Here is a 26,383-nt window from a genome sequence, read left to right on the forward strand (position 1 = left end):
TGTCTTCCTTCTTCCTCTCCTCCCCTCCCCTCCAAGTTACACTTCTGCTTCCACCTCCCCTCCCGCACGATCTTTCTCTCCTCATAAGACCATAGATTTAGAACAGGAAAGGCCCATAGAGACTTTTGGTCTAACAGCTCCTTCCTCTCCCTCCCAATTTTCAATCAAGATGACACAGAAAGTGAGTGAGCAAACTGGACTCTAAACTCACATCTTTTGACTCCAAACCTTATGCTCTTTCGTGTGTGTGTGTGTGTGTGTGTGTGTGTGTGTATCTTCTCATTTACTTACTCAAGTCTTTCCCTCTCCATTCTTGCCCTTAAAAAAAATCCCTTAATCACTTTTTTCATCTCTCTTTTTTTCTCTGCAGGATCTCTCACCACTCTGCAGATGATTAGTAAATATCTCTCCATCTCTAACTAGTCATCTTCACTCCATGTTTATATTCCCAAATGTCTGTATGTCTTGCTGTTACCTCCAGTTTGACAATTTAAGAGCTCCACCAGGGTAACTAGGTGACATAGAGTTCAACTGTAGCCTCAGACACTTACTTTGTGATCATGAGAAAATCACTTAAGGGGGGGGGGGGGGAAGGAAAAAGAGAGGAGATGATATATAGTTAGATCCAGAATCTGAGAATTGGAAAGGTCTTCAGAAGTCATAATAGCCCCACTTGTACCTAACTAGGAATTCCTATACAATGTGTCTGACAGGTATCATCTTGGCCTTTGTTTGAAAATCTCCAGGGAAGTACAGGGATAGGGGAGAAAAAGCCCCAGAAGCCCCTTCTAACTCTGGGTTAGTGATCGAAGAGGGCATCTTTGGGGCTAGCATAGACCCCACCCATGGCTTCCAGTTCTGACCCTGCGGTCAAGCAGCATTAACCTCATCCTTCATGTGACTTTAATTCTCTGAACTGCACATCTCTAATGGCTTCTCCTGTACTTAGAACCGCATTTATGGTCATGGGGGCTATTTCCAATGCAGGTCACAAACTACCCATATCTTTTCATCATGAACTATTTCAAATTCATCACTTTCCCCAGAAAACCAATTCTTCTTACTAACTTCTTTGTCCTCACTTCAGCACCTTATATATTTTTACCTTCTCCCTCCCCATCCCTAGCCTGGATCTGGTCAACTCCTCAGCATTGAAGTCATGTAGCCAACATTGACTTACAAGTCAGGAAATCTGTATCTTAGTCCAAGCTCTGCTGCTCCATGGTGGTGTCACCTTGGAGAGGTTTCTTTATTCCCTTAGAGTGTCAGTTTTCCAGTATGTAAAATTAAAAGACCATACTAAATGATTTCTGAGTTCTTCCCTAGCTCTTCTCTGTGTATCCTCTCCATTTTCACTGCTAACCACCCTCATCCCCTCCTTCCTGTGCAGTTGTCATACTTTCATCCTTGTTTCTACATCTTCATTCTGTTTTTCCTCTTCAGTTTATCTTATACACTGCTGGAGTAGCTTTTCTAAAGCCTAGTGCTTATCACTACTCTGTTCACAAGCCCAAAGGTTTTCCACTGAATTAAGGTCCAGAGCCTTATACTGCTTGTTGACTCATCTTTTGAATTTTTATCTCATGTTTTTTCCTCCCTTTACCTCCAATAAATTCTTGTTCTGTCTCTTTATTGTGGCATGGAAATGACTCTAGGTCCTTGAAAAAATTATGCCAGTAGCATGCAAAGCCTTTTCAGGGCCCATGTCTATGAATGAACCCAAGTGAACCTACCTAAGTCCAGAGAGGTGTATTGCTAGAGGACTGGTCATCGGGTGGTTTTTTTTTTTTTTAAATCACAGCAGTTCCTGAAGAACTACCTGTGAGGTAGAAGGGGGTTGTCATTAGTATTAGCGGACAAGTGAAGGGAATACCACTCATTTTTTCAGTAATATTCCCATTTATATATTTTATGCTTTGATTCAATGGATCTGCTTGCTAGTCACCAGATTTCCATGCATTGTCTCATTCTATTCCATCCTGTCTTAATGTGCCCTTCTTGCCCATATCCTTTTGTTGAAAGACCTTTCTTCCCTTCAAGTCCCACATCAAATGTCCCCTTCTCCAGGTGGCCATCCATAATTCCATTTTTCTCCTTCTGGTCCTCTCCACAAGCTATATGAGAACTCTTATCCTCTGAGATCTCTTTGCATTGCATTTTTTCCTTTCTCAGGCATTTAGGCATATTCGACTCTGTGTCACAAACTTTTGAGTAAATGTTTTAATCTCCATTCTAATTTCTCTTGTGGGACATGGGCCATGTCTCAGTCATCTTAATATTCCCTTAATGTCTAGAACACAGTAGGTATTCTGTAGGTGTTTGTTATGTGATTGAAACAAAAGTATCCAGAGGAAAACTTTGTTGAAACCATCTTGTCACTGTAAAAAAATATTTTTCTGAGGATGGAACTCATTTCTTTTGTTAATCTTATTTCTCCCATGTCATTATCAATAATGTCAACAGTTATAGAGTATTTTCAGTTGTACAAAACCCTTTATTTCATTTGAGTCTTATAGACTTTTTGAGGAAGTGATGCAAAATTATATATATTTTACAGAAAAAGAGTCTTAGATGACTTGCTCTTGGTCACATGGCTGCTAAATGTCAGATTCTATATTCATGCCTAGATCTTCCTGGCTCCAGGAAGAGTTACTATCCATTATGCTACATTGTCTCTAGTGATCAGTGATATGTTTATTGGCATTAAATACATTAGTGTTGATCATTAACAGAAAATAGCAAGGCAGCACTCTTTTGAATTACACTGTGGTTAGTGTAGCCATCCAGCCCTTTAATATCTGTGTCAGCTTGATTTTTGTAAGGAAGAAACATCGGGGTCCCATCTAGACCGGAGAAAATAATCATTACGGATTTTACTGTTGTTTGTACTTAACAGGTCTTTATGGAAGAGATGACTCGCAAACAGCCTGATGTAGATCGTGTCACAAAGACATATAAGAGAAAGGCCATTGAACCAGCTCATACACCTTTCATTGAAAAATCCCGCAGTAACCGTATGTTCTCAACTTCTCTTGTCCAAATGACTGAGAGCTGCTTCCTGCTATTTTAAAAAAGGGGGGGGGTGGGGAGAGGATGTGTCATTTTGTTGAGGGATGGATGAAGCCTGACTTTCTCATTTACAAAAATATTAAGGAGCCTCCCTTCTCTCCTCCCCCTCAAAGGACCTTATTTTGAAATCTGACCAGTGTAAGGGCAAGTGATAGTTCTAATTAACTTACATAAGTTAAAATGAAATTTGGAGAATGAATGAATGAATCTTTTTCTATTACCTTCATTCTTGTCATCCAATAAGTGCTCCTGAATTTTCTGCATTCTATTTACATTGATTTACTTGGACATGTCAGCATCTATTTAAGTGCATTCTTTCTTCATTTGGATTGATATTTACTTATAGCCAAAGGAGTGGGTCATAACTTTAACAGACTAAAATAGGAAAAGAGAAACCACAGGTATTTGAAAAAAGAGCAAATGCCTGTAACTAAATAAAATATTTTTTGCATTTAAAGGTTTTGTTATCCTATACTTGCCTCTCCTTTTTTTTTTCAAATTATTGTTCAAATCTCTTTGTAATGTGATTCTAAGTTATTCCTGCTTGGATAAGTGTCTTTGTCTTTTGACTCATAAAATTCTCTTTTGCCTCCAATACTCCATGTGGTCATCTTTCTTTTTAGGGAAGTCTTTGGGCCAGGCTGCTCCTCCCCCTATGCCACTCCTTTCCCAGACTGAAGCCAAAAACCCCCGGATCCACCAGCTTTCAGCCCGCTGGCAGCAGGTCTGGCTCCTGGCCCTAGAACGGCAGCGAAAACTGAATGACATGCTGGACAGATTGGAAGAGGTAATATTCTTGGGGTGGATAAGGAAGTGTCTAAAAGGACAATACTCCTGAGCCATCATCAGTACAAGGTTCGAGGAATGTCATAGTTACTCTTTCCCACTGTTTCTGACCCAGAACCCCTTGTGAGGCAGCTAGATGGATTAGAGGTTTTGGAATAGAGCAAAGAGTATTGATCTCTAAGAAAATGAAACCTTTAACCTCAACCATTTGTCACCAAGTGCTGATCAAGTGTCAGGAAAAAAAAAAGGGAAAAGATGCAATTGATCAACTTCCATATTGGCAGTTGTAAATCACAGAGTTGACTTCTGTGCATGGGCAAGCTGATCAATCCTCATTAAACCTGGGGAAAGAGATGTTTTTTGAGGTATCACCCATTCCTAAGAAGCCCAGTAGTAAGTACTCTTCACATTCTTTGTAAGAAACTGATAAAATCTTTTTTGTTTGTTTGTTTATGCATAACAAAGCAGCTCTGCCCAGAAGTGAGTGGTTTTGGTTTTGTTTTCTATTTATTGTTTTGGTTTTTTTCTGTAGGTCAGTTGAGCTTTAAGCATAATATATTTTCTGTTCTTTCCAACTTTGGAAGGTTCTGGAAGTTTGGAATACCAAGAGGTGGTATTCCCTGCTCTTTGTTTGTTGATTGAAATGCTGTAGACATTTTGAATTAATACAGTCAAAATGTCTGAAAACTGCCCTACATCCTGCATAGGCTTGCCACTTCTCTCACAAAGTCTCAAGACAAAAAAACTAAAAGAAAAAATTCATTGGCAATTTGTTTGCATTGGTGCCATTTCAAAACAACATGGCTTGAGGTGCCATGTTGGGGTTCTCATATTTCAGCCCTGGAGAACAACCTAAGGCATCCTATAGGGATGATTTGGAGGATGCAACCTGCATTGCTTGGATCCTTCTGTTTGGGTGGATCCCAACAGGATTCATGCCATCCCAAATAGCTGGAGTTTATTGAGAGCAACTTTTCTGAAATATGTCTGAGAAGTTGCTGCTTACTAAAAACCCAGAGCAAAAGCCAAGCATTCTCTGCTTGTTTTATTTTGATGCCTAAAGGCTGCATTTCCTTCATGGCAGTTGTTTAGTTCTGGTGTCTGTCCTGCTGCTCTACCAACACCACAGCTTGTGTGAGTAACTGTGGCTTCAAGCAGAGTAGCCAAGTCCTGCCTTTCAAAATGTGATCTTATCCAACTGTAAATTTTGGTAGACCCCTCCCTCCCCATGGAAGGCCTGCATGGCTTTACTAATGTCTAAAAGCTACAGTCTGCTTGGGGTCAAAGTTTCCCTTTAACCAAACTCTTAAGTTATATTGATCCCCAGTCATGTTTGTCCAGTTGAAGGAATTCGCAAACTTTGACTTTGATGTCTGGAGAAAGAAGTATATGCGCTGGATGAATCACAAAAAGTCTCGGGTGATGGATTTCTTCCGACGTATTGACAAAGACCAAGATGGAAAAATTACCCGACAAGAATTCATTGATGGGATTCTAGCATCCAGTGAGTCTTTTCACAACTCTGAGTTATGAATGTTTTTCCCTATGAATGTTTTTTCCATTTGCTTAAAACAAGCAAAATGTTGGGTTAGTACCATTCTTTCAAGGCAAAGGGAAGAAGTAATTTGAGAACCAAAAAATAGTTGTAATGTTATTTCACCAAAAATCTAGACAGCATGAAGTAATAAACAAAAACTCACTAGGGATGCTAAGTTAAATGTGCTTTAAAATAAAGTTTATCTTATATTGGGTAATAGGGACAAAATTTGGTCTAATTTAGTCCTCCAGGAATCTTCTTAGTTGATGTTTCACAAGGTGATTTCTTTTTCAATTCAGAGTTCCCCACCACCAAGTTAGAAATGACTGCCGTAGCTGATATTTTTGACCGAGATGGTGATGGTTATATTGATTACTATGAATTTGTGGCTGCTCTCCATCCTAATAAGGATGCTTACCGACCAACAACTGATGCAGACAAGATTGAAGATGAGGTATAAAGTCATTTTACTTCCAGTGTATTTGTAGCCCAGTTTTCTAACTGCCAAATGGTGATTATGGCAAGAACAATATTTAGTGCTTGTTGATGGAGATGGGGTTGGATCAGGACACAATAGTCCTTTGGTTAGGCCTATTTGAGAGAAACCTAATTTCCAAGAATTCTTTGTTAAATGGTATCATGCTCCCACAAGCACTTTGCTGTAGTTTGATGACCAAAAATCCTGGGTTTTAGTGGGCCATTTTGGTCACTGAGCCATTGGTCATCAGCCACAATGACAGGTACTAAGTGGATACAGGGGAGTGTACATAGCAGGACTTGTACCTCCAGCTTGCTGCCTCAGAAAACAAAAGTCATGTCTAAAAGTGAAAGGAGATCAGCAGCTATAAATATAAGATGACTAAGATAGCAAGGCCTGATCCAGCCTTCTCAGAAGACATTTCAGTTCAATTCAGCATACATTAAGTGCCTATTTATGTGAAGGAACTGTGTTAGGTGGGCTTGTCCCTGTCTTCAAAGTGCTACTTTAGGTGAAGCTTTAAAAGAATATGAACATCTTGGGAGACTAGGTGGCAAGGTTGGTAGTAAGACAAAAGTCCATTAATGATGACAGTGAAAGTGATAATAATGGCTGATACTTATGTAGCACTGGAATCTTTCCAAGGAGTTTATACATATTGTCTTATTTGATACACAGTTGTATGAGATAGGTTCGGGCATTATCATCCCTATTTTTAAAATGAAGAAAATCATTAATTCACCAACTAGTATTTATAAAACTCAAACTGTGAACCAAGGACTGAGGAGGCAAAGAAGCCAACACCTACCCTCAAGGGTTTAGAATTTTACTGGGGCATGATCCTAAAAGATCTCTACAAAAGAGGAAAGCACCAGCAGCTCAAGGACCAGCCCAGGCTCTCCTGAAGAAGGTGGCATTTGAGCTGCTCCACAAAGGAAGACAGCAATCCCAAGGGGCAGAGATGAGAGATGGAATGTCCCAGGGCAGAAGCAGTGAGCAAGCCAATCTATCTGGGCTATGGGAGAAAGGGGCTGGACTGGGAAGGGCCTTCAATGCCACCATTTATATTTGATCCTAGAAGTGACAGGGACCCTGAAGTTTGAGCTGAGAATGACACGGTCAGACCTACCTATTAGGAATGAAGAGAGACCGGAGGAAGGGGGACTAATTAGGAAACTATCCAAGTAGCTCAAATAAGAGGCAAAGAAGACTGGAACAAGGGTATCAGCTGTGTAAGTGGAGAAAGGAGGACATGAGCAGTGTTGTAGAGATGGAAATGAGAAGATTGAGCAGCTGACTGCATATATGGGGTCACAAGCCTTGGTGAATGGGAGAAGGTGGGAAGATCGTGGAAGCTAATGGATTCTATATTTGAGATAGCTCTAGGACATTCCAAATAACTGTTGGTTATATGGGACTAAAGCTCAGGCAAAAGACAGATCTGGGAATTATTTGAAAAGAGATGACAATAAAAACTGTCAACGTCATCTGATAAGAACAGAAGGAAAAGAGGTTCCATTACTAATCAAGGTTATAGAAAGTGATCCATAGGTATCACTCGGGACTTTCTTGATCCCCAGTGTTATTTCCACTCTACCACACTGCCTCTTCCTGTGCCCTGGAGACAAATGGCCTCCACAGTTTGCCCAATCAGGCACTGTTGAGATCCCAAAGGATGCTGCATTACAACTCTCCTGTCACCCTTCAAGAAACTTATTTCAGGCCCAGACAGGTAGGCGGGGACAGTGCCACACCTTAGTGTTGAAAGGGGCCTGTCACTCACCTGAAGAAGGGCCTCACTGGCCTGTGTTCAACTCTCCCTCTGATTTTCCCCTCACAGGTCACAAGACAGGTAGCTCAGTGCAAGTGTGCAAAAAGATTCCAGGTGGAGCAGATCGGGGAAAACAAGTATCGGGTAAGCAAGGGGCCAGGGGCTGGGGCCAAGCCTTTGACAGAGATGGGCAAAACAGATGGGTGTCCTTGAGAGTCAGACCCTGTTCCTCAAACACTTCTGGGAGGAGAAGAATGCCAGATCTTTCTTTTCCTTTCTTTATGCCATCTAAAGCATTGAGTGAAATGTGGCTAAACAAGTTATCAGGACAGCAGGCAGTTTGTACTGGAAGAATGCTGCTCCCTGTTTGATGTGAGCATAGGAGAGATCCCAGGTAGAAGATATTCAGGCACAGCTGAGTCAGTGAGGGATAAACCCTTTGTTCACTAAGAATGAGTATGTACTATTTACAAAACAAGTAGCCTAAGAACACACTTGGGTTACTGGGATGTTCATGTCATAGGGGGAGGAAGCTTGAGTCTCAAAGAATTAAGTTATCTTCCCAGATCAGCCCTTGCATTCTTTAGCTGGAGTCAGCCAAGATTTGCAAATGCAGCAGAGGAAGTAAATAATGCAAGTCAGACTATCTTGGTTAAGGTGGACCTGTCAGAAACCTCCAGAAGGCACCAAAGAGTTCTAGAGCCCCTAGCCAGCAGAGGCTCCAAAAGATGCAGGGACTTCTCCAAGGTAACAGTCAACATATTCAGGACCACTGGTGCCAAAGTCAGCCCTCTTCACCTTGGTCTCCCTGCAGTAAGAAACCTCATTCTAGAACATCTTTTCAGTAATTTATTCAGTAAATAAAAATGTATTAATAGGTTTTCTCTGGCCTATCACTGGACAGTCCATGAAAGCAGGAAAGAAGGGCTGTGGTTTGACAAAGTATAAGTAAAACTATACTGCCAGGCCATGTTTCAAATGGTTAGATACCTTGAGTTAAAGCTTTTGCTTTAGGACCAAGGAGAAACTCACCATAATTTTTGTTAAGCCAAAAGATTTAGCAAATTATGTGGTGTGTTGGGAAGTGTGTATGTGTTTTTGTGTGTGAGTACATATGCATTCCATGATACAGTGGAGGAAGGGGACTTTGGGATCCCCTGAATCTAGTTTGGACCCAGCCCAAAGGGCTTCATTTCCCAGAATACTCAGAGTCTGGTTCTTACCTTCTAAGGTGACAGTCTCTCCTTGGCATGGGTGGCATGAATGTGAATATATTTCTAGTGACTGGTAACATGATTGAGTAATTTTTGACAATTTAATACTAATTTCATCAAATGTTCTTATTTGTTTTATTTTTCTTTCCTTCCTCCTTTCCCCTTGTTTTCCATAGTTCTTCCTCGGCAATCAGGTACAGTGTGCCTTGCGATGCCTACCCCTCTAAGTGGATGTGGTTTGTGTAGTTAATGCTTTCTGTCCTTTGCTGTGGTGAGAAGTGATCAGTAGCATGCTTGTGTTACATCTGGTTCCATTAAGAGGCTCATATACAGGCCAGGGTTTTGGAGCAGTCTCAGCAGTGAAAGGATTGAACACACATTTTTGAAGTGGATGCTAAAAATTCCAGTGAAATCCACAGAGGCTTCTAGGTTGCTCAGACACTAAGCTGTCTCTTACTCATTATGATCTAATTATTTAGTGATATCTGAAGTGGCTATATAGTTGGCTATATCCAGTTTAATTTTTTTGAGTTCATGAACTCACATTTTTTAATTGTAAAACATGGCATGTCAGTTGACATAAATTTTAATTTTCTGAGAGGAAAAATTATAATAATTATTCTGTGCTCTTTATTTGATTGTTTTGGTAGCTTGTGATAAGATATACCAAATGAAAATAAACAAGTATATGATGCTATGAAAATTATTTTACTTACTGAGCTTTCTGAATCTGGCCTGCATACCAGAGCTTGATGGAATTATATTTTTGAAATTGTAAGAAGAAATGAGTTCTCTTCTACCCATTGAGTTACTTTAACTTCTCATGGCTTTCCCAAGATCTGGCATCATTTATATCATACATTGCATGATAAATTATGTCCATATGTGATTTTTCCAACCAAATTGAAGGTTGACTTGATTTCCCCAAATAAATTTAATGTCTAATAGAAAAAATAGATTGTAGATTTTTCTGCAAATTACTCAGAAGCTTTAATTATTCATCATCTTCAGAGGAGTGATTGACACAGTAGGATTTGATTTTAATTTGGACAACCTAGAATAAAGAATCTAAAGATAAGTGATATGGGGGGGGGGAATAACAAGTAATGGAGATTTTTTTTAAAGAGCAGAATTTTTTTTAAGTGTATATAAACAGTTACCTGTTACCTAGCAGAGCTAGGCTAATAGCTATGCAAAAGAAATTAAAAGGTGAAAAAAGTAGCACTTGGAAATAATAATGTGTGATCAAATAAATTTGGGGTAAAGGGGTACCACTTCATGGAGAGAAGGTACTGTCTGCATTGGGACAAGAGAGGATGGCAGTGCCCAGACTCACATATAGCAGAGAGGAGACAGGAGAGGGGCCCTAGAACATAGAGCTGAAGGAGATCTTAGAATGTGTCAGGGACCTTGGAGCCCAGTAATGCCCATAGATAAAAGAGTGGTTGGGGCAGTTTTGATAGAAGCAACATTTTCGTCTTTCTGGTCTTTTTAAAGTTTATTTCAGTGAAATTAATGATCAAAATATCAGTCCTCCTTCTGAAAACCAGAATTGTGTCTTTCTCCACTCCTGACTTCTCCAAGTCTCTTAATTGAGGAATCTCACTTCTTTAACAAGGATCCAGGGTCTATGCTTTGGACATGCATTTACCTCGTGAACCACAATGTCCTATTTTCCCTTCTTATCCATCTAACAAGTATTTAATAAATATCCTCATCCTCACCCAGCCACCAGTGACTTTCCTAAAGCACAGGTACAGCCCTGGCACCCCCACTCTCTAACATGTGCAAGACCCAATGCAGAATCCTCTCTTTATAGCCCATCCTCCGCCCCCATCCCTATTCTTCAGTCTTGTGACCCAGGCTTCCTGGTTGCTCCTCATCTCTCGACTGCAGTCATTTCTTCTGGCATCTCCCAGACTTGGGACACAGGCATGTCCTTGCCTCTGCCCACTGGCAGCCCAACTAAAATCCTTGGACAGGGACTTTTTTGTGCCTCTCTCTTTATATCCCCAGGACTCAATAGGACCTGGAACCTAGTAGGCATTTAAGAGATGGTTTTTGACCTGTGTGCAAGACACTGGGAATTCAAAACAGCAATCCTTTCCCTTGACTTTACATTCTTTATAGGAAAACCATCTCCTCAGAAACTTAAATACAACGTATGTCTACTAAATAGATATAAATGTCCAAATGTGAAAGAACTAGCAACTGGGGGTGACAGGATAGTCTTCCTTTAGGAAGCAGTACTTTGACAGAACTTTGAAGGAAGCCAGGGCCTCTGGGAGGTAGAGGTGAGAAAGGAGGGAACATCTCCAGGCCCCATAGAAGAGCTGTGCTGAGATGTGGAGAGAGGAGATGAAAGGTCATTTATGTTTCCTGTTCGCTTCCTGTCTTGTGGAGGTCATTTAAGCTATTGGAAAGCATAAGACATCAAGGGAAGATTGGAGAAAGAAGTATATGGGTTAGAAAGAGTACTAGATATACTTGTATCAGCATATCTAATAAGTATCAATTGATACAAACCCTAAAAGAAAGTAGGTTAGCTACAGAGCAGCTTTTGTGATCTCAGAGGAAAGAATATTAAATCCTTTTCTACTTAAATCACTCTTTATAACGGTGTGAAACTTTAGAGCTCTCCAAATCATTAAAGAACGTATTCCTTGGAATAAATATTGCTGATTAAAAGGCTTAAATTTCTGCAACTGAACTTTGCTGTGATCATCTCACTCTGGTGATTGGTTCTGCTGGTGTAGCTTTCGTGCTGGTGGCATTACCGCAGAGGCCCCCCAGGAGGCCCAGGGTTGAAGGTGCTTGCAAAGGTCTGGCTCCCTACCATTCAATCCCACACCAGTAGAGTAGTGCTTTGTATCCAGGAGCCAACAGCCATCCTGCATGTCACAGGTGCCTGCATTAGGAGTAAAGGGGGGAAAAAGAATGTTTTGTTCCACTTTGTAACAAATCTTTAAGAAAATCAAACTGGAGATATTTCTGCCTGTTCATTCCTTTGGATATCAAAACTTAACTTTATATTGAATAGGCTAAGAACACCATTCATTTGAGAAGAAAATTTTGCAAAGAGGAAATTATGATATTACTGGAGTTTGGGGGTTGGATTTTTTTTTAACCCATTTAAAAATTTTCTTTTTGGAAAACTAAACAATGCAAAGCTGCATCTTTGAGATTTTAAATACAAACAACTCTCTTAGAATATCTGCCTGGATACAGTCTACTTTTAAAGGGACACTATTGCTCATTTTATTGCTCATTTATTCAATTAATTCTGTGTTAATTCCACAGTTTGGAGATTCCCAGCAATTACGACTGGTCCGTATTCTGCGCAGTACTGTCATGGTCCGAGTTGGTGGAGGATGGATGGCCCTGGATGAATTTTTAGTGAAAAATGATCCCTGTCGAGGTAATGAAACATTCTAAGGAGAGGCTGTTTGGGTAGAGATGCCCAACAGAGGTCTTTTCTAGTTGTGATGTATTTTTAATTTGTTTTCTTGTTTTGTTACTTTTGTTTTTAAGCTTTGCGGGTTACCCATTGTCACCAGTTATGATACTGAGGACAAGGGTAAGAGATGGGCTTTCAGAAAATAGTTGTGTGTTGTTAATAATGATAGTAAGTTTCACATTCAGGAAATCTCATTTTAGGCTATCTAATTAACATGTATTTAGGAGAGAGCCACTTGGGGTTTTTCCCTAGTGTTTAAAATATCTTTTCCCTGTAATTTCTTTTTGCTGACCCAATGACCCATCTATCTGCTTGAAGCTTGGCAAGTGTGGATCTCTGGTATTTCTGTCAGTCAAAGAGCTCCTGCTCCTGTTGGGTGGATAAGCCTGTTTTCTCAAGGTGGTGAATAAACATTTGCAGCAGAGATGCCAAGCGCCCAGAGGCTTCTCACCCTGTCGTCTCTTTCCCAGCAGCCACTGTGATACTGTCCAGGGTGTAAGGACCCTCAATGTCCACCCTGATGACAGAGCTGCATGTGCCCTGCTCTTTACAGTGTCTTCCCCTTCTTGACCAGCTCTGTCTGCAGAGATTTCTTTGTACGTGTGTGTCTTTTATTCCAGTGCACCATCCTGGAAGTAAGATAAAGCGCTCAGACTCCAGCTCTTCGATGGCCAGTCAGTCTCCCATAGGTTGGCCTTTTGGTTTCATCCTCACTCATCCGCTGAGCTTTACTCCTTTGGCTGCCTTTGCGCATGCACAGCGTGGCATATTGGCAGCTTTCTTGCCTCTTCTGGCTGGCAGTGCACTCTGTATTTCAGTTAAGGCAGGGCCATTGGGATTCATTCTCCAGGGAGCTTAGAGGCCAAAAATCAAATGTCTCCTTTCCCATTGGCCCCTTTTGCTACGTTAAAAACATTGGTGCCGGGGTGGCTAGGTGGCGCAGTGGATAGAGCACTGGCTCTGGAGTCAGGAGTACCTAGGTTCAAATCCGGCCTCAGATACTTAACAATTACCTAGCTGTGCGGCCTTGGGCAAGCCACTTTACCCCACTTGCCTTGCAAAACAAAAAAACCTAAAAAAAAAAAATTGGTGCCTTTTTTGACTGATGATCAAACTAAGGGTCAGTGTTTCCCATGTGATGTGACTCTGAATACTGTTGGGAGCATTTAGGGAAGATGAAGGAGGAGGGTGGTGAGAGATCTCTCAAAAGGACAACTCTGGAATTTATCCATAATGGCTTTCTCTTGTTTTTACTTGGCATCTTGGATCAGTAACATTCATGGTCAAACAATGTTGGATTTGTTTTATTTTCCTGGAACAACTGCTTTTGGAACTCCTTCGGGCAAAATCAGGTGCAGGACTGAATTTCTTGCATTTGCCTAAGTATAACCTCACTCCCTCTTAAACCTTATCTTTCTCTAGATCTACCTGTATTGGAGTAGACCAAAAGTTGCTCTCTTTGGCATTTGGGTTGCCTCTGCACACTCAAAAAGTGATCTGCAGGAACACTGTCCATGGGGAGAGTACACTGCTGACTTCCTCTCCTCCATATTCCCAGATCAAAAGAGGAACCAAAGAAATTCAGTTTAATTTATTGTTTATTTATGAACCATCTCCTGTCTGCAGAATACTGCTCATTGCTAAGAGAAAGTCCATGCCTTCATGGAGCTCATAGCTCAGAAGGGGGATAAGGAAAAAAAAGACAAATGTATGTGAGAATAGTCTTAAGAAAAGTGTGAACAATGTTCCATATGAGGGGTGAAGGAAGAAGAAATTATTATTAATGAAGGGGAAGTATTTGAATTGAACTCTAAAAGATAACTTAGCAGATTAGGCATTGAGGGAGAGAGATGTTCTAGGGATATGGAACAGAATAAGGAAAATATAGAAGCAGGTCAAGTCAGGCCCTGTTCAGTGGATACAGTTATTGATTTGCTTAGTGTCTGTTGGGGGACAGGGTGAAATCAGGCTCGAAAGGCAGCATCAGGTTATGGCATGAGGGAGGGAAGGCTGAATGCTAAGTGAAGCAGTTTTAACTTTACCAAGTAGGCATTTTTGATGAAAAGAATGTCATGACCAGATCATTGGAAAGGGATAATCTAGTTTTGGTATGAAGGATGAATTGGAGGCAGGAGAAAAGGTAGAGGAGGCCATTTGGAAGCTGTAAGGGCTTATACTCTGGGTGGTGCAGCAGAGAAAGAGAACAGAGGCTGGATTGAAGTAATACTGCAGGAGTAGAATATTTAACCCTTGATAACAGATTGATGATGAGAAGCAAAGAAGGAAAACATCAACAGGAGTCAGTAAATCGTGACATGATTGGCAGAAATTCTAAAGGCATTTGGGTGAGCAGGTTTAGGGAGACAATAAGGTCAGATACTTCCTATCTTGAGCCTTAAACAGGTTCCCTAAACATCTCCAGGGTTTCATAGGTTAAAAAAGATAAAGAGATCTGGAATCCAGCTTTAATGAAGAGCTTGGGAAACTTGGAAATTTTTTATATGGGCTGACATCCTTATGCTGTGTGACCCAATAACCTTCTCAAGACCTATTGAATTCAAACTAACTTCCCATCCAGAGTGACAGGACCTTATGTTCCATGCTAATTGTGTAATCTTATCATCTGATCACCCACAAGTTCTCTCTATTGAATATCCCTAGTTTATGTCTGTCTTGTGAGACAAGAAGGGTCTTTCTTACATTTCTGTCTACAGAAGGATGACCTCATTGGGTCAAAATAATGAAGTGTTATAGATTGTGTTGTTTCTGATATGAGACCCTTTCTGCAGCTTTATAACCTTTTTTCAAATGCAATACAACCTGATAGGGGGTGTTACAAAAAGGATACAACCTATCTATCAGTGATAGATAAGATAGATAGGAAGACATCCAAAGTCTGAGGACTAGGGTAGAATGTTATAAAATCCTTAGAATCACAGAAACAAGAGACTGTTCAAGGACTGTCAGCCAAACATGTAGGCAAACCGAAAGGTAGCCCACACGGCTGAGGGATTAGTGGATGCAGGACAGTACCCACTGTGGGCCACATCCTAGTTGTGATTTCTACCTCCCTGTTCTTCATCCTTGAAGACTGAACCAACAGGATGGGATTTTCTGAACCTCAGAAGACAAGACTACTGCATTAAGCTGGACTGACCTTGAACAGGATGTTATCTTGGAAAAATTCTCAGCTACGGCCCTTCCAAACCAAGCTACAATGGACATGTGGCTTTTTAGTTCCAAAATATTTCATTAGACCAGATATTATTGTCAATATGGCTTCCTAGTAAGACAGCCTACTGGCATGGGCATCATGGCACAAGCTCTGGGGCTTTCCAATTGAATCTAGGACAAAAGACCTAAGTTTGGGGCTGATTTGGTAGTGTTCTGTTTTTTGGCAAGATGGTACCTGAGATCATGTATGTATGTACACATGTGTGTATTTTAGATAGTGCAGAAGGGATCCTTGGACTATAGTAAGCACTTACAAAATGCTTGGTGACTTCTAAGGTCCCTAACTTTTAGTTCTAAGGTTCTAGCTTCCTTAACCAATTTCTACTACTCCAGAGAAAGTGGATGGAAATGTATCCTTATTCAGATGCAGTCACTATAGTATTTTCCCTTCTGTGTAGCCCCCAAAGTCTCTGGGTTTCTAAGAGTTCACATTAAGGATTCCAGGTGGACCAGCAGTAATTTTCAACCATCATAGATTTTGCTAACATTGACTTCCCTTCTCTGCTCCTTGTGTCCTCCCTACTTGAATTCAGGGTTGAAACACACTGTTGGTATTTACAAGTATGTCACCACTTTACTTTGAAACATATGTACCTGAATTTATTGGCATAATTATATTTGTGCTTTCATGAATTTCTGAAATTGTCAGTATAGTATGTTCTTGTCAGTGTAGATCTGACATGTCTCACTATCTAAGGAGGAGTTCAGTGAAAAGAACCCATTTTGGAGCAAATGAACAGGATTTCCCATTCTACCACTTATGTTCACTGCCTCTGACCTTAGGCTAAGCAGCCTCTGAGATGCTTTTCTAGATCCCCTAATCTTTATCTATGAGGACCACAGAGGATGAGTCCTTCCTCTAGAGTGTTTTACATTTCATGGCTATCAACTCAGAGAGTTGATCTATTATTCCTCTCTGTAATCAGCCCATATCCTTTAATAATTATGTTGTTTGTTTGTTTATTGTTTGTGAGGCAATGTGGTTAAAATGACTTGTCCAAGGTCAGACAGCTAAAAAGTATCAAGAGTCTGAAGCCAGATTTAAACTTGGGTCTTTGTGATTCCAGGGCCAATGCTTTATCTACTGTGCCACCTCACTGCCCCCCAATCCTTTAATAATTATGAATTTTTCCAGCCTTAAGCTACTTATTGTGCTTGTCTCAGAATTAGAAATACTCAGCTGGCTTGCACACACTACATGTGCCTATCCATTCCTCTTTGGACATACTAAATAATAATGAGTCTTCCAAGATTGACAATCTTACTACTTCTCCACTTTGTGAAGCATCTTACCCAAGAGACTCTTACCGATATCACATACTTGGAGGGGACAAGAATGAGTAACTATATTCACCAGGAATTTGGTATAAAGAACAATGAGCAAATGCCAAACCTATTCATATATTCTTCCAAATTATGTCAGCCCCCCTGAATTTTTATAATATTTATTACTTTCTTTAGAAATGTGAAGACAGGGATCACTTACACACCTCAAGACAAAATAGTGGGGTATTATTTAGTGCATGCTCCCAATCTCTATATCTTATCTCTACATCTTCATTCCATCTCTTCCCCTAGAACCAATTTCCTGTTGAGTTCATGTCACCTGATTCTGACTCCTAAACAGGGACTCAAGAACATTTACCATCTTCTCTTCTTCCACGGCCAATCTTCTAGCTTCTGAGAATCTTCTCCTTTCCCTTTGAGCATTTTTCTTATTGTCTCTCTTTACAGTAATAAAAAACTGCTTTCAGTTCTAAGTAATAATATATTTCAACTTGGGTGCCCAAAATTCAACCAGTAAGGGCCATTTCTTTGTGTTACCTCCTCAGATAATCTCCTTTAAGATGCAGATAACCCTGGAATATAAAACTGAGACTTCTAATAAAAATAATGGAGAAGTAATGTTTTTAGAGCATGAAATACTTCCCATGTGCTGAGGACAGGCCTTGAATGAACTGTATGAAAGCACTAGGACTGTGAATAGAAGAGAAGTCTCTGTGACAAAGGTCACTATTTTGCCTAATCTTTAGACTCTTGGCCTCTTGATTATAGGTTATATAAGACAGGACTGACCATCATTTCTTTCATTCACTGATGCCACTCTCACCCTTAAAGCCTAATCCTCTTTGACAGACCATAGCATCCCACCAAGGAAGAGGGAGGGTGATTATTTTATTTTCCAAACTGCCGCAGCTAGAGCCAGAGCAACACTGTCTCAGGCCCAGAGCCAGCTCACTCTCACTAGAGCAGTTTCTGAAGTATAGAATCTATTTTGGATGGTGGTATGTTCTTCATAATGTGCCTGCTGTAATGGACTAGATTTTCCCACCCCATGACAGCAAGACACTTCAGAGTCCAGGGTAGCCATAACCAGAGCATTGCTCAGTGGTCTGTGCCAGGCTTGGAGACAAAGGGAACTGAGGGAGGCTCCTTCTGCTTGGCACTGGGTAAAATTTGCAAGAAGACAGACAATACCACCCTTCTGGAAGAATCCTAATACTGATCAAGATAGAGGAATACTTGGGGATTCTCTTGATTTCTTTCCTCTTTGCTTTCCCAGCATCTTTTTTTTAAGATAATTTTTTTTGATTGCTTTTCTCATTTCCAATTGTTTTCACAATTTCTTAGAACTATCCCACAAATCAATTGTTGAGAGCTTAATAGTATCCAAAAGTAAAGATTCAGTTATGGGCCTGCTAGAATTGTATTTCATTTCATAAGAAAATGTACCATTTTCCTCCTCTTCCCTCTCCCATCTAAATTTTCTCTGCTCTTGGCTCAAATTCCATTTCCAAATCTTCCTTTTTTACTTTTTTTAGTTTTCTTGTGGTTACAGTTGTTTAGAGCTTGACCTATTTAAAATTCAAACCTGACCACATCTTGTGTAGCTGTGGTACCTGGAGGATGAGTTGGGCACCTACTATGTGTCCAGCCTTGGTAGAGATACAGGGAAAATTACAGATTTAAATCTGGACAGGACCTTAGAGATCATCTAATCCAACCTCCTCATTCTACAAATGAGCTAAAGCTCAAAGGGGTTAAGTCACTTGCCCAGTTTCACCTTAGGTAATGAACAGCAGAGCCAAGATTTGAATCTATATCTTCTGACTCTTCATGTCCAGAAGGCTTTTCCACTGCTGCCCATAAAGAGATGCAGAGTCACTACTCTTAAAGAGACTACTGTGGGTCAGCTAGGTGGTGCAGTGGATAGAGCACTGGCCCTGGAGTCAGGAGTACCTGAGTTCAAATCTGGCCTCAGACACTTAATAATTACCTAGCTGTGTGGCCTTGGGCAAGCCACTTAACCCCATTGCCTTGCAAAAAAAAAAAGAGACTACTGTAAGGCAGCTCAGTGGTGTAATGGACAGAGCACTGTTCCTGAAGTCGGAAGGACCTGAGTTCAAATCCAGCCTCAGACACTTACTTGCTGTGTGACCCCAGATAAATCACTTAACCCTGATGCGCAAGTGGGGGAGAGGAGATTGTAGTCCATTTAAGGAGAACAGGATATACAATCCAAACAGTTCAATGACATCATGGGGCAAACACCAAAATGAATAGTAAGTTTAAGTTCTGTGAGTCCACTTGTCAGAAAAGTAGAAGAATGAATGGCATGGCATTATCCAAGAGAAAGATTGTAGAAAATGAACAGTATGTGGAATATAAAGAAGCAAGGAAACATCAGTTTTCCATCTGAGTCAATTTCTTAAATATCTGAGCTGAAAGAGACCTCAGAGAGCAGCAAAGACAGCTGTCCCCCTCCTCCCATAGTGCCAACAGACCCAGAGTCCCAAGGTCACAGACAGACCCCCTGACATCATGACACTCCCCATCCAGAAACCCTTGCAGCAGCCCTGGGGAAGGGAGGCAGGATACATAATACAGATAGTATCATGTCTAAGGATAGGAATGGAGATTCTGAAGGGTCAGTCATTTGTCCAAGGCCATACAGCTTTCAAGTGTCTGAGGCAGGATTTGAACTCTGTTCTCTCTTGACTTCCCATCCTGAGCTCTTACTGCATACTTCAGGGCCCCCTCTGACACTTAAAATGGTAAGCTTCTTAGGGAGAAGCAAATAGAGGAAGAGAAAGTCCAGGGGATTCCTTCATCTCTTCAAAACCAGCTACCCGTTTCCTTTGTTAGATTTGCTGCAGCTAAATGTGAAGTATCTTTTGAATCTAAATTTGATTCCTGGTCTTGGTGGCAATAGTAGAATGCAGGCGGTGTCTGTCCAGGCCCCTCTACTCAAATCTCTTCAGCATGCCTCCCCTCCCCCCATCAAGTGTTTGGCTTTCACATATTACCCAAAAGGCAAATTTGTGCATGACTTCTCTTTCTCCACATGGATATATGTCCCTGATAGGTCTTAAAACAAATGACTGTGTGTTGGCCTCACTGTCTGAAATCCCCTCATATTTAATAAAAAAAAAAAAAATTTAAATGCTGTGCTTTCTAAGTCTTATAGTTATCTGAATCAGAGCTGTAAAAACCAGAGGTATCTAGACCAACTCAGGTCTCCTGAGTGAGGCCAGAACAGTAGGGTGCAATATTGATGGTGTGAATTTGTGGTTTTCTAAGTCAGTCCTCTGCACAGGGTTCTGTGAAGCCTGCATTTCCCTAGTTTAATGTCAAGTCTAAAGCTTTGAGTAGAGGATCCATGTGTTGTGAGAATGAGAAGGGGATGTTGAGTTTGACATCCAGATCATGGAAGGCTGTGTTTGTGTTTTTACCTTTACCATGGGTGGGGGACTGGGACAAATGAGCATTTTGTCATCTCATTTGAATAGTAGAACATTTCTATCCTGCTTCTTCATAAATACCATTTAAAGAAGAATTTATATATGGAGCACATCGACCTCAATAACAAGAATGCCTGCTAGAGTCAAATGGATGAGAATGCTGATAAAGAAACTTTCATTAAAGGAGGGATGCAATTTTCCTTTGATTTTGCATGTATCAGCGATGCCCAAGACTGAATTGGCATCACAAGGTTGATAATTATTATGGGATCAGGAAATTGTCAAGATTAATTCAGTGTATATGTCTCTGTTTTATGTGTCCTTGTCACCTTTTTTTAGCACGAGGAAGAACTAATATAGAACTTAGGGAGAAATTCATCTTACCTGAGGGTGTGTCCCAGGGAATGACACCTTTCCGATCCCGTGGTCGAAGATCCAAACCATCTTCCAGGGCAGCCTCCCCTACCCGATCAAGCTCTAGTGCCAGCCAGAGTAACCACAGCTGCGCCTCAATGCCATCTTCTCCAGCAACTCCTGCCAGCGGGGCCAAGGTAGGTTCTGGGAATGAGGGGCGAGCTGCCCTTGCTTCTTCTCAGGGACTGCCAAGCACCTTGCCTATGTTCTGGGGGCAGGTTGGAAGCCACCTTGCCACACATGTCCTGAACCCCAGGAGACTGGGACTACGGAGCCATGTTCAGAATTCCACTTTGCTTCCTCCGTCCTCCCCATTCCAGCCCACAGATCTTCCCTGTCCTCCAGCCTGTGTGGCCTTGGAGTCTTCAGGGCAAGAGCTACCGCCTCTCTTCTCACCAGACCAACCGACACCTCTTGGTTTTTGTCTCCATTTCTGTAAAACTCGGGATCCTCTGTTTACTTTTCTGTCCCATTTTGACCCCTTTCTGTTTCATGTCCGACCATTCCACCCCACCCTTTGGATTTCCATTCCACAGACTCCACATCAGTCCTCTCGCTGTTATGACAAACCTTGGTTGGTAAACAGTAAAGCTGGCACCCTTCTGAGGGACAGCGGTCCTCCCGACCTCCAGCTCCCGGGTTCTGAGGTAGAGTATTGGCAGCTCGGGCCAATAGCCAGCGTGCCCAGGAGAGGTGGCCAATGAATGGCTCCTCTCCCTGACCCGCCAGCACCTCCTCTCTTCTCCTATCCTCTCCTAGCACTTGCTCTGATGGCTAGTTCACATGGGAAAGTTTTTTCAGGAGTTTTTAACTCGGATTTAAAGAAACTTGATGCACATGATCTGATTTTATGGCCGAAAACCAGGTCAGTAATAGCTTTTACAATAACACTAAAAATAAGGCCAGAAAAAAAAAAGTTATGGTTTCTGATGCCTTCATTTATTCTCATATTTTTAATAAGACTTTCATGAAATTTCATTCATGAAGAAGTTTTATCCAATCAAGAGCCGAGTTATTAACACCTGAAATTCAGCAATTGTGCATGTGTAACTTGATTTTTTTTAACTTGCTTTTAATGACATAGTAATTACTATCACCCTGGGTGGGCCCCCATGGCATTGCTTCCAATGGCCCCAAGGTCTCCCCCATTGGTGCAGCCTAGGGAGGCCAGTGGAAATTGCTGTGGGCCTTTTGGACCTAACTTGATTCTTCAGAACTTTATTTTGAACTTGAATTCAAAAACCAGGGTTTCAGACTTATTCATTTACTATAACTAAAACACCACAACACTTCAGGTATCTCAGCATTTGAGAAATAAAATGCCTGGCCTAATTCTCAAGGGTTCTCATTTTAAATTTCTGCTCTTCACAAAATGTGCATTTGTGATCCTGTTCAGGCAGCATCAGGTTCCTCTTTAGTGAAAATGTCTCAGAATCATGGGCCAGGGCATTCACTGGGCTTTGGGGTTGACCTGGGGTTGACCTCTGCCCAGTTTAATTCAAAGCACAAACTCATCTTTTGTCACTTGCTACCACAGAATCCTGGGAATCAATCTGCTTATCCTGCTGCTTCCCTTCTTTAGGGCTCCAGTTTCACAAGATTCTGAGAATTTCTAAAACTCAAAAGATAATGTGCAAATTCTAAGCCTATAGGAGAAAATTCATCTCATGGCTGGTTTTATTTTATCAAGAATTACCCACTGCAGCTGCATATTCCTATAATTAAGACATCCTGTAACTTATAAGTCAAAATTGAATTGCTGTTTAAAACATTTATTTTTTTAAATTTAATTTAAGAGACAGTATGACTTTAAAATAATGCCATCCAAAAGGGCAGCTTCTGAAACTGGGGCTTCTCTGTCCACTTAGACTCGAGGACCTTGGCTCCAAGGGGCTTGATGGATAATCTGCTTTATTCAACTTTCTCTTGATTTGTTGGAAAATCCTATAACCCAGAAATACATGAGCAGAAATGTCCAGCTGGGTTATTTTTTTCTTCTGATCAAATGAACATCTTAAAAGTCTTGGAAAACATTTAAATAGTTTATATGAAAGGAAAAAGTAGGAGAACATGTTGCAGGAAGAGTGGCATTTACAGTAGAATCAAAATGTGTATCTACCCTCCCAGGACTCAGTATGAAAATTTTTAAAGACAACTGAAAATTTTGAAATTTCTTCTTTTCATAGCTCAGTTATTCCCCTCTTCTCCTTGGCATGATGAGGGAAATAGGACAGGACTAAATATTATCCCTATTTTGCAAATAAGTAAAGTGGGACTCATGAGAGTAAAGTAGCAGATTTAAGGTGAGCCAGACCCCTGTTCCACTGAAGTTTCTACTCCCCTTTTTCCTTATTCAAGTCTCACTATAATCATATTATGGTATTTTGGACTGACAATTAATTATCTTTCTGGTTTTTATTGAAGTTGACCTGTTAAGTTTAAAAAATTCTCATTTTCCCGACCCCTCCTAGGACCCCCCCCACCAGGTAAACCAAAGTAGTTTTGAAAATCTGAGAAAACTTTCTGTCTCTTACTCATGAATGTTTATGGAAACTATAAAAATGATAGAAAATATTTTAAAACTGCATATCAGAAAGGTCTGGTTTGCTAAACTATCAAAATGCATATTTTTGAAGCAACAACAAAAGAATGTTTTCCTTGACTTTTAATTTGCTTTTCCAGGCTGGTCCTATATTAAAATCCTATGGCAAGGGCTAAAAAATACTTCTGTAAATCAAATTGTTCTCAGTGAACTTATCAAACCTGTCATTTTCTCCCAAAGGGGATGTCATCCACAGGCAGCAAATTGAAGCGTCCAGCTTTTCATTCGAGCCGAACTTCTCTTACTGGGGATGCCAGTAACAGTTCTTCTCCAGTCTCTGCCAGTGCCAAAGCCAATCGGGCTGGTAAGTGCATTGAATTCTGCAGAGTCCTTGGGGTTGCTGATCCTCTTGAGAAGCCTTTGTTCAAGAATAGAAAAAGATTGGAGAACTGTTTATGTTCCTAATGAATATTCCTCCTTCCCTCTGTGATCTTCTCTTCTCTCAGCTAAACCACAGTATTGTCTTAAAAATCTGAGAAAACTTTCTATCTGTTGCTCATGGATGTTTATAGAAACTATAAAAGTGATAGAAAATACTTTAAAATTACAAATCACAAATTTTTGATTTGCTAAACTATCAAAATGCCCTATTAGAGATGATTTGGTGACTGAAGATAAACATACTTTTGATGCCCAAGAAGAAAAACCCATGAAGATGTCCAGCCCTCTATATCAGGAAACTTCTTAATTAGCTGTAGATTTTCCTCTCAATAACAGAAGTGATGATGATGATGATGTTGATGATTGATGATACTTTTACTTTTTTATGATTTCATCATTATGTCTGTGCAGGTCACTGTTATGCCTCTCAGTAGATCATCTTAATGTGTCTTTGTGGCTGACCATTATAGGAGGCTTTTAACCTGGGGCCCCTGGACTTGTTTAATATTTTGATAATTATATCTCAATACAATTTGTTTCCTTCACAAAGTTTTTTATTTTATGCATTTGAAAACAATTCTAATGGGGGAGATAGGGGCTGGTGCTCCCCAGGTCCCCCAGGCTGCCAAAGAATAAGAAGGTTAAGAAATTTCTAGTAGTAGATCCTTATGCATTAAGCTCAGCTGCTCGTCAGTGTCAGACAGAATCCTGTGCTGACCTGTTCCAAACCCTTCCCAGATTGGAGTCATGTTGATGATAGTTACTCTGCCCCCAGCAGCATCAGTTCAGACAGTTGGCCTCCTCGGAGAGGGATTCGTGAGAACCCTGCCCCTCCTGGTCAGTTACTGGTGTTTGAGGATGAAAATAGACTGGTAGAAAGAAAGTCATTTCTAGTTCCCCTAAACTAAAAGACATTTTTTATAAGTAAATGCTTCTCTATTCTTGTTGGTCGCTAAATATCAGGAAAGGGGACACAAGAAATCAGTGCCCTAAAAGACATGTCTATGAGATGACAAGTTACCCTCTCACCAAGCCCATTCCCCTTTTTTATCCTTCCCATCAGACCAGTGATGACCAGCGAGCCTACTTGGATCTGTTGCTAGCAGAGAGGGTCGTACTTAGGAGACAAGAGCACCCCTGGGGGTCAGAAGCCACAGGAGAGACCTGGGGCAGGAAGAGGCTGTTGTCTAGTTGTGCAATCTCAGTTTTCTCATCTATCAAAGAGAGTGTTGGAGTCTTAGGCCCTTCCAGCCCTATGTCTGTGATTCTGTGAAGGCATAGGTCTTATCATGGCCCTGGCTTTCCTAGCTTTCTTTCAGATCCCAGCTAAGAGCTGAACTTCTCCAGGTCTTCCCCTCTTGATGCTAGTGCTTTCCTCCAGTTATCATGGAAAGAGCTTTTGTTTGCACTTTGTCTTCCTGATTAGTACATGAGCCCTTTGAGAATGGAAATTCTTTTACCTCTTTGAAGTGCCTCATAAGGGCTTCATAAATAGTGACTAATTTGATTTATAAATTTCAGATCCAAAAAAGACAACCAGTCGGCCCACAAGTCGTGCTGGAAGCCGGACAGGGAGTCGAGCAAGCAGCCGCCGGGGAAGTGATGCCTCCGACTTTGACCTTCTAGAGACACAGTCAGCTTGTTCAGACACCTCTGAGAGCAGCGCAGCAGGGGGCCAAGGCAGCTCCAGGCGAGGGTTGACAAAGCCTTCCAAAATACCCACCATGTCCAAGAAGACCGCCACAGCTTCCCCCAGGACTCCAGGCCCAAAGCGATAACAACTCCCCTCCAGGCCTGCGTCCGGTTCTAAGTCTGCTCCATATGCTGGGTGTATATTTATTCTGAATGGGAGAAGTTAAATTGTTAAAAGTGTAAAAGAATAATTGTGTTATGAAGCTGCCTTATTTTTTTCTTTTTGTAAGTTACAATTTTCATGTGAATATTTATGTAGATAAACTTTGCCTTCTGGGAAACCCCAGTACTGAATGGGAGGCCAGAAACTGAAAGGTTTGAGAAACAAAAGTAAAAAAGGTCAAGATGTGAACATGTATTAAAGGAGAAAAAAACCTATAAATAGGATTTCTGCGTGGTTGCAGGGTTATAAACCTGCTTTATCTTTTAGGATTATTCCTAAATTCATCTTTATAAACTTGACTTGCTATCTCAGCAAGATAAATTATATTTAAAAAAAAGAGAATCCTGCAGCGTGGAAGGGACTCTTTTTTTTTTTTTTTTTTTTTTTGTAAATCACAAGACACCTCAAGCATCAAGAAGCGTGAGGAGAGGGCACCTCCAGCTGTTTTTTTCCATCGTTTTTAACTTTGTGATTTTAGCTGAAGAAAAAAAGGGGGAGTTCATTTGAATTAATAAGATTTGCACATGTTATAGTAAAAGTTCATTAAAGTGCTGTCTTTAAACTACTGTCTCCGTCACTGAATTGTTTAAAGGTCACATGAACACTGTTTTTAATCAAGGCTCACCTTGAGACTGCTGGAAATGTGGGGGAGGGTCCTGTTTGGGAGTGGAAGGTTGTGGTAAGAGGGCTGTGGTCTTGGGCCACCCACACCACCTAATCTTGAAGTCTGCATTCCAGAATTATTCACTTGCTTTATTTTCCTTTTGCTATTTATTTAAATGGTCATTTAGCTTCCCCACTGCATATCTCTAGAAATCCATTTGTCCTCTTGAGGAAATCTCA

The 26,383-nt window shown here is 40.9% G+C and overlaps 1 protein-coding gene across 24 annotated transcripts in view; it reads left to right on the top strand.

Moving 5' to 3' along the window:
- MACF1 (microtubule actin crosslinking factor 1) overlaps window positions 1–26,102 on the top strand; it is a 392,086-nt gene extending 365,984 nt beyond the window's left edge. For 16 of the 24 annotated variants that reach the window (XM_074217596.1, XM_074217597.1, XM_074217598.1 and 13 more), the window contains 11 exons: window positions 2,897–3,014; window positions 3,693–3,856; window positions 5,197–5,359; window positions 5,692–5,846; window positions 7,711–7,785; window positions 9,032–9,049; window positions 12,156–12,273; window positions 20,628–20,839; window positions 21,239–21,349; window positions 23,485–23,608; window positions 25,207–26,102. In XM_074217596.1, the coding sequence (XP_074073697.1) occupies window positions 2,897–3,014; window positions 3,693–3,856; window positions 5,197–5,359; window positions 5,692–5,846; window positions 7,711–7,785; window positions 9,032–9,049; window positions 12,156–12,273; window positions 20,628–20,839; window positions 21,239–21,349; window positions 23,485–23,608; window positions 25,207–25,463 (1,515 nt within the window). In that variant the 3' untranslated portion in view covers window positions 25,464–26,102. The remainder of the gene's footprint in view (window positions 1–2,896; window positions 3,015–3,692; window positions 3,857–5,196; window positions 5,360–5,691; window positions 5,847–7,710; window positions 7,786–9,031; window positions 9,050–12,155; window positions 12,274–20,627; window positions 20,840–21,238; window positions 21,350–23,484; window positions 23,609–25,206) is intronic. The other 8 variants (XM_074217612.1, XM_074217613.1, XM_074217614.1 and 5 more) reach the window with 3 other exon arrangements.
- The last annotated feature ends 281 nt before the right edge of the window (window positions 26,103–26,383 follow it).

Source organism: Macrotis lagotis, chromosome 1, assembly GCF_037893015.1.
Source record: "Macrotis lagotis isolate mMagLag1 chromosome 1, bilby.v1.9.chrom.fasta, whole genome shotgun sequence".
NCBI lineage: Eukaryota > Metazoa > Chordata > Mammalia > Peramelemorphia > Peramelidae > Macrotis > Macrotis lagotis.